Genomic DNA, 13,865 nt, shown 5'->3' with positions numbered 1-13,865 from the left:
AAACCTAATCTTGTTTGCCTAGCGATTGAACTATTTCATCTCAAATTTTTAATAAGAGTGGCAATCGATGGTCTATTGCTGAATTAGGCTAATAATAGCAGTACGGGTTATGAGAACTTCACGGCACACTTTTGCCTGATAGCTTACGAATGTTTTAACGGCGCCATTTTGCAAGCCAACCTTAGAACAACCATACTGCAAAGTACCAGCCATTACAAATCTTCAGGTAGGCCTAATTCGGTTGATGTCAGGTGAAAACTTGTTGGGTCTCAATATGTTTCAACTAGTTGGCTGCAGTCTTCAGTTACGCCCATAAAATCAACAGCACGCCCAGAACCACCAAATATGGTTCTAGGTCGATTCAACCCACAGACGAATCTACTGACTGACGAACAGAGTAATCTTGTGGCAGTGTGGACTTGTAATCAGTGGTATGGGTGTATTATATTGTTGTACAGGTATTGCATAATCTAGTATGGCTAGGCTATCCAAGATGTAATGAGTGGTCATTGTATTCTGTCACAGTAAGCTAGCCTGTATGGGCTAATGAAAGCATTTCAATTCTGCTATAGAGTACTATAACTATCGCCTAATAACAAACTGCGTAGACGTTTTTGTAAACTGGTTAAATCGTCCGTGGGTTGAATCGTCCGTGATTTGAATCGTCCTGGGTTGAATGGTCCAGGGTTGAATCCTGACTCCAACCACCACCAAATATAGCCAACACCCAGCATAAATAGGTAAATATGTATCTTTGATGATGCAATGTATTCGCAAGCGATGTCATTTTGAAACCCTAACTTTCTTTCAAGCGAACCTCTACCCTCTAAAAAGTGAAAGCGAGTAAACGTATTTGTCAATAAAACACGATGTTATTTGAATTACGACTACCTGTCATATTTCAATTGTATTCTAGCTGGAATAACGAGTTACTTTCTGCAGTGCCTACTTTTTTGAAACAAGTCTTCCTTTCCTCCCACAATTGCACACTATCTTTGACACAAACAGTTGTTTCTGCTATAACGCACAGCTTTATGGAATGACCAGAAGGGGTGTATATCATATTAACTAAGAATCAAACCTGCATAATGATAAACCTACCATTAATGGATTACATTTCCCAGCAACAAGATACCACGCAGCGCATAGAAAGTAGGTAGCCTGATGATTAACCATATGACCTATGACATACATGTATCCAATGGCTGACCGTAAATTTTGATTTATGAAAAAATGTTGGGTACTTGGGTTGTTTATTACGGACAGTTTTTACGATCAACTGTTAAATTTTTTCCATATTCCTAATCAAAACGTCACATTTTTGTTTGACTATTGTAATCACAAATAACAGTGATCTGTTAATCCATTGCAAGACTTCGTTGGTATCTGCAGTTTTGGTGAACTAGCTGTCACCCTGTAACCTAGTTTTCTTATGCGAAGCTAAATGTTGCTCCTTACAGCATATACTTTGTTCCATCTTTGGAAAACAACAAATGTAGTAAACACGACAACTTTTCAGTGAAGTATTCTTGATTGTTTTATTCAAACAACATTACGTCGCTTGCATTCCCAATTCAACGCGAACTTTAGCGTCTAGCAGCCCAAGGGCGTTGGCGGACGCACGTCTCGTGTCTTCGTCGTCGTCTTCTTTTATGACGTCACAAAGCCACTGTCGACAGTCGAACGCGTTCGAGCTAAGCAGTCGAGTAACGTTCGGCACACTGACAGTAGCCATGGAGACACAATAAATGCACGCTTTGCGCACGAAAGATTCCAAATGGTGGCGTAACTCCGCAACGAATTCCAGAAGAGAGGATGCCATCTTTTCAACAACCTGAAAAATTAATTACAGTTTTTGATGAAGTGGTTACTATGTACATTGTAGGAAAATGTATATGTTATGATAGCGGATTCTGTACATATCCTTTCATTGAAGAAGGATTTTACTCGACACGGCAGCAGAAGATTCCTCACAGATTGAGACTTGCAATCCGTATCACTTTAACATGCTACATTAACAAACATACTAAACTTTCCGGTATGGCTTGTAACACGTCGCAAATCTATGACTCAGACCAAAGTACACAACCGATATCAACAAACAGTGTCCGAAAGCTGTGGATAATAAATTTCGACCAGTAAAATTATTGAACGCGCTATCAACGGATTCAGACTAGCGAACAATCGATTAAGCAATAATTAACCGCAATCAATCCCAAAAACACGCCCAGTTAGCACAACATCAGATCTTAATGAAAATCAAAATTTCCTTTCAGTTAATGTTCATGTTTATCATTTCAAAATCTACTGCCTTTGAAAAAAATGTTTTCAGTTGTAAATTGCTGCAAAAAGGTGAAGAAATTTTAAGAATAACAACGCGGCCCTAACTTACAGAAAACGAAAGGCTAAGTTACTACTACCTCCAGTTCTCCAACCAGAAGTTTTTATAATGAATGAATGTATTGACTACCAAAAAATTGTTTGATTCAAGTAATGCTCTTACCAGAGAGTTAGCTGTTGAGTAGAGAATAGTTCCGAGTGCGTAAAGTAATCTTCCTAAGATGATCGAATCTTCGCCAAGCAGGTCAAGAGTTCGAATTCGCCTATCATAGCCCGACATGAGGGGGTAGAAAAAATAGCCGGCAACTGGGCCGAATTGGTCAGGGTTGGACTTTCCAGCCGGTTTCCTTGGCTACGGTAAAATGTAAACATTGACGATTACACGTACATTATTGGTTGAGGACACATTTTACAGCGTGTAGAAAGCTATTAGTATTGGGTCGATATTAAGGTCAAAGAATAGAAAATTGTGGTCGACGAATTTGGAGTAATACCTTGCCAAATCGTTTGGTTTTTGCTTCTATTCTTTTTTCCACCACCTGTTGCCATGGCAACGAACTCTCGTCTATATCGGGATTGACGTCACCAACAAGTTGAACCTAAGAAATGTATCACTGTGACAAGATTTTCAAAATATTTGTTTTACATGACAAGCGTGACGCATAACTTAGTCTTAGCCAAGTTGCGTCATTATCGTACCGACGTGACATGTACATTGTACACGTTGGATCGGATAAAGCGTCGTTGTTGTTGATCATTAATCTGGTGCATCGCTAGTGGGGGACCGATTTTAAAGATATAAGCACTAGGTGGTAGCAAAACACTGGCGAGGTGGAAGCAGCTACAATAAATACAAACACTGCTTCACACTAACCTCAGAATTTTTTCCCTTTTTATCGGTTTCAGGAGTGCTCAGCCTCCCAGCAGACATAACAAGCACATCAAGCATATCCATTCTCTGCTGGAGGTTGTAATGTTCACTGTAAAATTCCATCGTCACATATTCAGCCACCTTAAAACATAAAAGTCATGATAAAAAGTTCGGTTTTCATCTAAAAGCAGTTTTAAATGAAATAAAACACATTTCTACAGGCATAAGACTGCATCTCATATATTTTGGCTCTTAAAATGTTCTGCAGGATTTATTTTAAAAAGAGCTCCAAATACTAAAGGAAATTGTATTGTGCACATTAATCTGATTTCGGAATAACGCTGTTTATTGTTTATATTTTATTCGAACGAATGTGTCAAATTTCACAAATCTGAGTATAAAATTGGAGTGCAGCGAAAAATTATTTGCTGTAACGTACCAAAGAATCATACTAACAAGTAAATTAGCGTTAAACAGAATTCACCAAGCTGTAAAGGTATCATCAAGTATAAAAAGCAAGTACAAGACCCATGAAAACACGTTACATTTAAAAATTTTGTGCAACAGTTAAATTACTAACCTCTTTTGGATTGCAAACTAACACAGCACAAAGAGCACTTCTTCTCAGTTGAACAAAATTGTCAATTGCGTAGTTGTCTTGAAGGTTTAAGATAACCTTAAACAGCTCAACAGCTATCTTTCATAACAAAAGAAAATTTCCGCTATAATAAGACTTCTCATAAAGTTCATTACTTCAGAATGTTTTTCAATACATAGAAAAAACTATTGAGTAAAAACTAAGATCAGCGTTCCTACAAAAACGAAGTTGCTTTTAAAATCTCACCTCTTTAGCTGCCACAACATCAACTTCAACCAAGTGAGTGACATTTGTCAAACAAAATTCCATTTCTTCTTGATTCTTGTGGTCTATTAATCCTTCCAGGCAGTCCCGTATGTACATGGGCTTTGATGCCTGTAAATATTTTATAGAGGTACAAAAAATAGGATTACGACACCATAGATAATTATAATAGATGTATGGATGTGTTACAGAGATGCTCATTTCAGAATGCCATAAATGATATTACATCGAATATCTAGTTTTTTGAAATAATTTTGTTATAGTTTGTTACATTTTTTAGAGCAAAACGTTAAAGCTGACCTGCAGCGTAACCTGGTTTGGTTTCAGATCTAAAGTGGTCATAAGTTAACAAGAAACACTTTGCCTATCCGTTACCCCGCATGTTCGTTTCATCAGCATTTTATTATAAAGAACTGAATGACATATAGCGACAGTGCTAAATCATGATGGCAAAGCAAAATGAAATGTTTTATGCTCTTGTTCAACACCAAGTGGCCGGCAACTTATGTGGATATCAGCAAATTTAAGTGGTGAGTCGTTTCTGAAAAAATTTTCAGCAACCAATGCACTTTCATTTCAGTCATTCTGTATTTGAAATTAAAGTAAAAAAAAAATGATTCAAAATATCGACTTAACCGAATGAGAACATCACTATGTACTGCCTTTTTGTCCCCATTTTGTTTAGCGCACTCCTACTGTAAAGATATAACTTAAGAGACTGTTGAAGAGAAAATATAAAGTTTTGAAGTTGATGGCCTGTTTCATTAAATTTACCCTCCGAAGTAAGCAAAATTTAGCCCTGGGGGAGAACCCCTGGTACAAGGCATGCAACGTTCCAATTATTTATCCACAAGCCCCTCCTTGGTCCTTAACAGTTACTTTTGAAAAACAATTTGCTTCAGATACCTTGCTAAATGCTGCTTCTTCTGGAAGATTGTAAGGTGTGAGCTCATCGTCACTGTCAACAACTTCATCATCTGGTCGACTAAATTCGAAGCTCGTATTGTCTTCCTCATCCTTTGCTGTTGTCAGCTGAAGTTTCTGCGCCTTTGCCATTTCCATAAATGAACTTTTGGCCACAGAATAGGTTGTGTCGTCAACATCAGCTTTGAAACTAACGTCGTCTTTGAATTTTCTGTGGATAAGTTTGAATTGAATCTGTGACGAATAACTTTTAAGTCCATGGCTCATCAGCTAATTTGATCGACTTTTTTTAGTATATTAGTTAAACAAAACACTTATAATGCTGACTTAACTCCCATAAGATTGCATTGAAAAGAACTTACTCAAAGAGGTTCAGTTGCGATTGATAAAAATCACTTGTTGGTTTATCTTCAGGATCACATAACGATATTAATTTCACTGTTTCATCATCACAATCATATTCAAACAGCAACCTTGGAGTTTAAAGAATACTATATTAGAACAACTAATATTCAAAGGAGAAAGCTTTAAATATTTAGAAACTGCTTTAGCCTGGTACATCAATTTTTGTAAAATACAAATTGAGAACCACATACAGACAACTAGGTTAGCTATTCCCGCGTTAATTAGAATCTCACATCACATGAGTTCCAGCCGTCTAATATGGTCAATACAAATAGTTTTAGTTACTTTGCGTCCTTTTTTGTAGGTATGCTCATCAGTTCAGTAACTTTTTCGCCCACAATCATTCCTAGCTTCCTTATTTTCATATCGGGTGATTCAAGATGGTATCTCATGCCGGCCATTAGGTGTTCTAGTAATCCTATGAAGTACATGCAAGTGCATTATTTTATAACTTACCTACCGTAGGTAAGACAGTCTGTTGTTATACACACAACCAAAAAAACTTAAGAGAAACATCAGTTAAAAATGAACTACAAAAAACCATCGGTTTGTTTATCAGCTGTGTGTCTACTCAGATGACCAACGCAAACCAAAATCGATGCAGTTAGATATTTATGTTGTTGGTAGGTGGTGTGCTTTATGGAACTTTTATTGCCCCACGCTTCTAGAAGTTTCTTTATTGTCTAAAAATATTAATTTATTTAAAATAGTTTTTGATATGTTAGTCATCAGATACATCATTACTATACATTGGTCAAACTTTTTACATTGTAAGCATCAGTAGCATTAAGGACTTGGATGTACAAAAGGTTCACCTACTTCTGTTAAAAGAAACGTTGCATTTGATAAACGAGAAATATAACCAATAACATTTTCAGCAGCTGTTGTTTCCGACAAATTACTAAGTAGAAGAAGCTTGTGCAGAATTATATACTTCGCTTTGGCCTTCTTTGTCACCATGTCGCCAAGGATTGGTGGCAAACAGTGTGGTCTGCAAGAAAGTTTATGTACATGATAAATGAGAACAAAAACAAGATATATAATATTCAATATATATTGAAGTCAAGAAACTGAGAACCAATGCATTTGCAGATGTTTTTGTTGTGTTATGTTTTTAAAAATCATTAACAATTCGAAGCGATTTTGAGTTGTCACTAGAAATATCAGCAAAACTAACAAACAAAATTCAACTGAAGAAAAAATATACAAGTTAATAACATTATGATAGTTAACAAAAGTGTACATAACTTGCTATGGAGTAATATAAACTAGACAAAAAATAAAAGGACCTTTATCACACACAGACAAGTAGATTTGGCAGCACATACATTGGGGCATGTTTAAATAAGAAGGTCAGAACTGATTCCAACTGTCGATCCGGTACACTGAGAAAGCATTTCTGGACTATTCTTTGCCACAAGAAGTTAGACTCACAATGGGTTATTAACGCTGGATATAACGCTTTAAAGAGATATTCTGAGGAGAGACCAAAGAATCAACGAAAATAATTTCATTTGGTAGATATTTGACATAAAACTAGTGAGCACAAACCAGCTTTTCCCAAAAGGCAAAAATGTCCAATATTTAGAGATATGAATTCCGTTTTGATTTCTTTTCCATTTTTTATTACATCAGCCAAGGTTGAAATAGCTTGGGCTATTTCTACACCAAGAAAAATGAAAAACGTTTCAGAGTGGAAAAATCTAAACCTAATAAAATATAAACAATTTCTGTCGGTTATGTTATACTACAGTATATCTTTTACATTTATACTTCATGTCATGCATACCGTCATTATTCATTATTGCTATTACAAGTATCTACTGTATTCCCAAATATTTTTAACATAAGACTGGAAGTTTTGTTACAGTACAGCAAAAACTATTAAAAACTTTAGAAACCACTTTAAAATAATTTTCATACTTCGTAGGATTTTGAAATTTATTTGCCACATGATCCGGTAATGCCCCAATGCAAGTAATCATCTTGCTCCATAAATGCGAGGAAGTGGTTGACACATTACTTTCTTGGACTAATAATGAGCGATAGCAGCCACCGATAAAGAGCTTTTCCAGGACTGACACCACAAATTCGAGTCTTGATCCAATGCTAAACATATAAGTAATACGATGTCTCAAAATAACTGATATCGCAAACCAAGTCTGTGTTGTTCGTCTTCGTATTATTACAGTGTATTAGAAAGTTGTATATTATAACACATACACATGCTGTATAATATTATATTGTATATTAATTGCAGTATTTGTACCAATGCGCAAATGGTTCACCTAAGTTCATGAAGACGTGCCATTAAAAGCAAAAAGCTAAACTCGGATGGCAAATTCTTAAGAAGGTCAAAGACCAAGACTTCACTGTACAAGCTACTTATCCAATCATGGTTGGCATGGTTAATGATGTTTTCCAGTAAAGCGGAAAGCAGTTGTTCATCGTCCTTTGTCACCTTTTGCTTAAAATAAAGGGAAATACGGATTGAGTACCTATTTCAAAACCCTACAAGAGACTAAAACATACCAATATTGTTTATGCATATTAACATATTGATGGGGATCCCTAGTTCTTCTACCAGGTTCAACCCAAAGTAGGCATATATCATGTAATTTATATATAAAATCAATGTTGTTAAACCAGTGCTGGAATGTTACACTTACCCAGATTGCAAAAACCCTGGATCTTATTATCCTGGGGTAACTTAAATTTTCAGATAGTTAAAATTTTGAATAATTGAACATTTTAGTTAATCTATATATACTCAAAAAAGAAGTCAAAACTAATGTCAAAAGGTCAGTTTAAAAGCAGGTTTTCTGTTAACTCAAACTGAAGATGTACAGGCATTCATTCTCATATTGTCCCTATAGTTTTAAAATATTTGGGTGAAAGGTACCAACACTTTTAGCCCCAACCTAGTTATGCGTATGCTCTCACGCATGTAAGCAAGCTTGATAAATTTCTACTTTGTCAAAAAGCCCTGATCGAAATAGTTTCGGAACAATTAATTATAAACCCGTGTTGCATTGTTCGGTCGCAACTGGTTTCTTAAACTATATGATTGTTTAAAATTCATAATTATTAAATGTCAAGTCATTACTACACTGCCGGAATATATGTTGATTCATCCTAAATTTAAGTGTTTACCTTTTGGGTATAACTTTACAAAGTGTTGAGAAAGTCTCTGGGCACTTTTCTAGTCACATTTTATATGTTTTAGATATTAAGTAAGATAACTTATAAAATACTTTAGAACAGATCATAAGTCTGCAGTTTTTGTGCACTGTCTGCTTTTCCTTTAAGGAAAACTACTTTGGAAAAATCTTTCAAGTTTAATCTATTTTTGGCTGAATCTGTTTCATGCACAGGACAAGCTTGCAACAAATAGTACAATGAAAATGACTGAGATAAAATTACTATCTGCTTTAAACAGGTTCGAGCAAACCAGTTATCAGTAGGGCAAGTTTTTGCAACTTTTTTTTACAGCTTCCTAAATACTCAGAATTTATGTAGTATGATGTTTTAAACTGTTTGTAGGAATTTTATATTGCAACTTTTTTCTATTTTTCAGGCAACTTTTATCAAGTATTGCGCAAAATGTAAAGGAGTGATTTTAAAAACATGCTATAAAACTATTTCTAGTATGGTTCTATTCTCTTTGATTTGCATTTAACAAAGAGCTATTTCGCTGTCAGTTCCTGCAGAGCTGTCAAATTTGGTACTTTCCCATTTCATGGACGCCCAGGCGAGACCGCCGAAAATTACATTTTCACTGGGTCACCTTTTTCAGGCTATTTATTTTGTTAAAGTCGCCAACACTGAGTTTTGCTGCAATGCCTTGGATCAAGTTTGCAGACCTAGGGGGGTTGGGGTGTGGTATTTGACTTGTTTTGGGGGGAGGGGAGGGGTGGGTTATCGCTTTGCTGTTTGGCTTTTTGCGGAAAATTATTTCCGCATTGCGTTATTTTCTTGCTGCGTACCCGCAAAAAAATGTAAGTTTCGGCGGTCTCGCCAGGCCGTCCGTGAAATGGGAAAGTACCAAATTTGACAGCTCTGCAGGAGCTGACAGCGAAATGCTGTGATGTAGGTTTCAAACCAAAAGAACATAAAAATGTATGCATGATCGATTGAATAGCGAAGAAAGAAACGGAACAAGCAGACACCCTGCAAATCTTAAACTGTTGGGTTATACAACGGAACCTTTCGAGTATCTCATACCCTAATAATTTTAAAAAACTTGTGCATAAATGCAACTTTTGTTAAAATTAAGTGCAACTTTCTCACGATTTTAGTGCAACAAAAACTTGCCCTAGTTATCAGTAACTTTATAGTTTATTAGTCTTTTTAATGCATTTCAAATGATGTTTTATTGTTTCTCTTACCAAAATTTACTTTTGAATGAAAAAACGTGAAGTGAACATTGAACACAAAGTATTTGCGGATTTCTGTAAACCACCAGCAAAGCATTGTTTGTACAACACCAACCTTAATAAGGTGCAAAAGACAATCACTTGTGACCCTGCTTTCATATTCGTTAGACTCCAATTTATTAATCCATTCTCTAATGCAGACACGTGTAGATCGGTTAGCACTAGCAGTACTCATCATTGCATAGCTTAGAGATAAAAATTATAAACTGGAAGTTAAAAGTCACAAACAAAGTTAATGAGCATTATAATCATCAAGTTGAGCAGCAAACCGAAAAACAACTATTTTATACGATAATACAAATATATAACTTGGCATCGGTATAACACATTTCACATCACTATATAGATCCATGCAATGTTGTTTAAAACGCAATAAAAATTAACCTAGGTATGTATATAGCGCTTAACTGCACAGTATATTTAGCAGGTATCATGCTAGTGTGTTCATAGGGACATGACTGAGTGACTAGTATATATACAGCATGAATCAAAGAAAAAGTTGAAAGATATTTCCATGATGTATGTATACTTTAGATAAATAACGTTTTTATCAGATTGACATGACTCTGTGAATAGAATGCGAAATGGTCACAGCCAGTGGCATATACTGCACACAATTAATAGTTGTCTAAATGCAAAACGACAAAAATGTTAGATATTTACATGCACACTGTCTTCACCCAAAGCAAAATAACCACAGAGCAAAGTTTCACAAACAAAACATCTCTCAACACGTTGTCGAGATAACAAAGTTAGTAATCGTCATAATACTCATCATCTTCATTAAATTCCAAACTTTGAAAGTCAATTCTGTAACGAAGCATTCCCCCAATACCACCGAAACCTTTAACAAACTGTGAGCCTTCTTGAGATCGATCAGTGACGATTTCCAACGTGGCTCCATACTTTTTGTAATTGTTGGCAAACCATTCTAACAGCGGACAGCTGTCTGTCATTTCCAATTCAACTTGAGTTTCTTTATCAGTAAAATGGGTTTTATCTTTTTCTTGATCTGGTCGTAAATAAAGGATTTTTTCTTCGTCAGTGCTGTGATTCTTAAGAACATATCTCATAATGTCCAGATTCTCCCAAACAATAAGAATTTCAACGGCTCCCATTTCTAATGCCTTAAGGGTATCATCGACGCCGAAACAAAATTTCCCAGTATCTTGGGAAATCTCGTCGAAGTATTTGCCAATCAATTTTTTTTCTTGAATGAACTTGACATTTGATAAAACCTCTGCCGACAATTCAATGGCTTGGTTGAAACCGTTCTCCCCACCATAGGAAACATCAACTAATTTTATAATCTTGGTTTGTAGTCTTTGATCGAACATGTCTGATTGGCTCAACTCGGTCTTAAAATCAGCAGAGCCTGCAAGAATAAGACCTGTCACATTCGGTCGGTCATTTGTGATAAAGAGGGTGACTGCTGTTTCGGCAACTTTTCGAACATAATTGTGTCGTTTTTCCATTCTCAAACGAGCAAAACGAAGAGCAGACTGCCCTCCTCGTCCATGTTTTTTGGGTAGATCTACAGTAAATTTGTGCAACACCTCTCTGGTATTGCCTTGTAGCGTTCCAAACAGAGCACCATTTCCGTCCATAATAATAAATCCAAATTTGTTATCATCTGAGAGTAACGCGGTTAAGGCTTCTGTGTGGAATTTATTATCACACAAGTAGAGTGAAGTGTTGATCGGTTTAAACGGCTCAAAATCAATGTTAACTTTCTTTTCCTTTCCTTCATCGGTGACGATCGTTCCACAATAAACAACCAATCCATTTGTGGGGACTTTGTTGTATAGCTTTAGTCTTTGTTGGACAGACGTGATAGCACCAAGAACAGACAATCTATTAACTCTACTTTTGATGTTTGAGGCTGTTCCGTATTCGTCAGCTAACATTTTTGCAACGCGAGAAACTTGATCTTTTGGAGGTATAATTAGCGATATCATGCTTGTGCCATTCCCACGTGCGGCCTCCAAACTTTTTATCAGTTTTTTGATCTTCCAAATTTCCACATTTCTATCGGCTGCAGTTTCAGCGTCTGCCATAATATTTCTTAGCGGTCAAGTTGCACAAACCTATTATTTACTGACAATATTCCGATATTAATATTTTTAACAAAGCGATTTGTCACAAGCAAACGCAATACCTTCCTACCCATCCAACCCTGCAACCTGGAAAACTTAGCCAGTGAATGTGGTAAGGAAACGTGCATGTCGTCATGCCACGTGGTTTTAAACACAAGTGATGCATGTATCATAGAAAACATAACGCGTCCTTCCGCCGCAACAAAAAAAATGGTAAAAACAGATTTATTTAAAATAAATTTCACAAAATTTTAGTTTAGCATAGTATTCTGATACAATTTTGCTTAGTTGTTGCAATTTTTGTCAAATAATGTTATTATTTGGTTCGGATATTGGTTCTTGATTTTTAATCGTTCAGGTTTCGTTTGGATGCATAAAATTATAAGTATTCGTTCCTGTTTCCAGTTCGTTTTCCAAAAAAAAAAAAAGTTTAGCTTCGGTTGTTGTTCAACACTCTGCTTCTTAGATGTCTGGCGATTTGTTGCGCCGGATATTTTGTTGGTCATCAGTTTTTGTATTAAAAGCTTGTAGTACTTGACTCGACACAGTCATAAGGACAGTGGTCTTTCCAGGCAGAACTAACTTTTTTTGTTCGCCACGGCTTACAAAATACTAACTACAAGTATTATACTCGAGAACCCATAGCTCGTAATCGTATTAGGACAATTGGCTCGTCTTACTCAAAGCAAAAACATTGCCGTCTGAGACGGTGCAAAAAATAGAACAACGTAACGAAAAAAACTGTTCAATGGCCACTTTCATGTCACCTCTACAGAAGCAAGGCCAGAAGATTGATCGATTTTTGACCAATTATTGTGTGTCCCAATTGTGGCGTAACAATTGCTTATTTATAGTTAGTTTTGATTTTTATGGTCAAGATATAGCGCATCCTAACGGTATATTTATTTAACTCTTTTCATTAAAGTTTTGTGTTTTATAAAAGATAAAATCTCTAATGGGCTACTTTTGAGAGTTCGAACCGTTACCATACGTCATCTAACTGCCAGTCGCCTTTTGGTAACCAGCTTCAAACTTGTGCAATCATGCAATCTTTTTCATTAGTTATCGCTTTAGATTTAGTAGTCTACCGCTTACCGTTTCTGTTGAACGATTTGCATAATCGCTGTTTTTTATTATTATTGTTTGATAGTTGAGACGGATGTCAATTTAAGGTATTGAGAATTCGGAATGTCTGTGACATAAATACAAATTTTAGATTTAGTCTGTGGCGTACACAGCCACCAGATTGTTAGGCCTACTTGTTCATTTTATAATTTAGATGCTTGTGTTCACGTTGTAATTATGACGTAATTGGAATGACTGTGTACTTAGCACAGTCAGCAGAGATCGAACATATTAATGATTAAACTGGCTACACTCCAGGTAGCAGCATAGGATACATCTTGTGCTTGCATGGATTTGAAGCCGCCTGTGAGTTGGGATGGAGACGCACTTCTAATGATCGGAGTTCACCACACACGGCTATACTGTAGTCAGTTCGGCAGCGTACTACGCGTATCAAACCTCTGCGATATGTTACAAACCTAACAATCATCCTTGATTTGACAAAAACTCGTATGAAATTTTTGTACGAAATATTGCAGCAGTAAAACGAAGGAAAAAATGTCATTTCCACGTAAGCCTATTTACCGAAGTTGACCGTTGTTTGTTGTTGAGCGGCAAAAAAATTCAATTACATCAATAATTATAATTAAATCATATGCCAGCAGTTTAAGACAGAAAAATTGTTATTTGACTTTTCAGACGATAACGTAAGGTCAGTTAAAGGTTTCCTGCGAAATTAATACAGCAATTGGATGACTAAAATAGTAACCTACAATGCCAAAAACACGACGTGCATGCTGGTGTTTCTTACATTGTTATAAGAGTATGGCGGTCTCATTTGCTGAGTAAATATTTTAGAATTGCAA

At 36.1% G+C, this 13,865-nt stretch overlaps 2 protein-coding genes across 3 annotated transcripts; both read right to left on the bottom strand.

Annotated features, from left to right (window-relative positions):
- Positions 1 to 1,512: 1,512 nt before the first annotated feature.
- LOC143451405 (telomere length regulation protein TEL2 homolog) lies at positions 1,513 to 10,029 on the bottom strand. Of its 2 annotated transcripts, XM_076951911.1 has the most exons (16): positions 9,894 to 10,029; positions 7,691 to 7,869; positions 7,326 to 7,511; positions 6,954 to 7,111; positions 6,731 to 6,878; positions 6,222 to 6,393; positions 5,944 to 6,085; positions 5,688 to 5,820; positions 5,360 to 5,470; positions 4,980 to 5,208; positions 4,056 to 4,184; positions 3,792 to 3,908; positions 3,215 to 3,352; positions 2,835 to 2,939; positions 2,504 to 2,692; positions 1,513 to 1,834 (listed from the first exon to the last, which is right to left on the bottom strand). In XM_076951911.1, exons 1-16 carry the CDS (start codon positions 10,014 to 10,016, stop codon positions 1,553 to 1,555), a joined length of 2,541 nt encoding a protein of 846 aa, XP_076808026.1. In that variant the 5' UTR covers positions 10,017 to 10,029; the 3' UTR covers positions 1,513 to 1,552. The 2 variants fall into 2 exon arrangements, with proteins under 2 accessions (XP_076808026.1, XP_076808027.1); XM_076951912.1 differs by lacking the exons at positions 7,691 to 7,869; positions 9,894 to 10,029 and having other exon boundaries at positions 6,954 to 7,064; positions 7,326 to 7,505.
- A 15-nt stretch (positions 10,030 to 10,044) lies between these two features.
- Positions 10,045 to 12,059, bottom strand: LOC143451406 (eukaryotic peptide chain release factor subunit 1). The gene has a single exon (XM_076951913.1). It carries the CDS (start codon positions 11,893 to 11,895, stop codon positions 10,591 to 10,593), a length of 1,305 nt encoding a protein of 434 aa, XP_076808028.1. The 5' UTR covers positions 11,896 to 12,059; the 3' UTR covers positions 10,045 to 10,590.
- Between the last annotated feature and the right edge of the window lie 1,806 nt (positions 12,060 to 13,865).

Source organism: Clavelina lepadiformis, chromosome 4 (assembly GCF_947623445.1).
Source record: "Clavelina lepadiformis chromosome 4, kaClaLepa1.1, whole genome shotgun sequence".
Taxonomy (NCBI): Eukaryota; Metazoa; Chordata; class Ascidiacea; order Aplousobranchia; family Clavelinidae; genus Clavelina; species Clavelina lepadiformis.
The sequence above is the reverse complement of the archived record's forward strand: the minus strand, read 5'-3'. Positions and strand labels throughout refer to the sequence as shown.

What these genes read in the sequence shown, in the direction of transcription:
- LOC143451406 (XM_076951913.1), bottom strand. Translation starts at nt 11,895, where the DNA reads ATGGCAGACGCTGAAACTGCAGCCGATAGAAATGTGGAAATTTGGAAG.
- LOC143451405 (XM_076951911.1), bottom strand. Translation starts at nt 10,016, where the DNA reads ATGATGAGTACTGCTAGTGCTAACCGATCTACACGTGTCTGCATTAGA. An exon ending in CCTACAAAAAAGGACGCAAA is followed by an intron (nt 5,471 to 5,687) that starts GTAACTAAAACT and finishes TTAAACTCCAAG; the next exon opens with GTTGCTGTTTGAATATGATT. An exon ending in TAGTTTGCAATCCAAAAGAG is followed by an intron (nt 3,353 to 3,791) that starts GTTAGTAATTTA and finishes TTATGTTTTAAG; the next exon opens with GTGGCTGAATATGTGACGAT.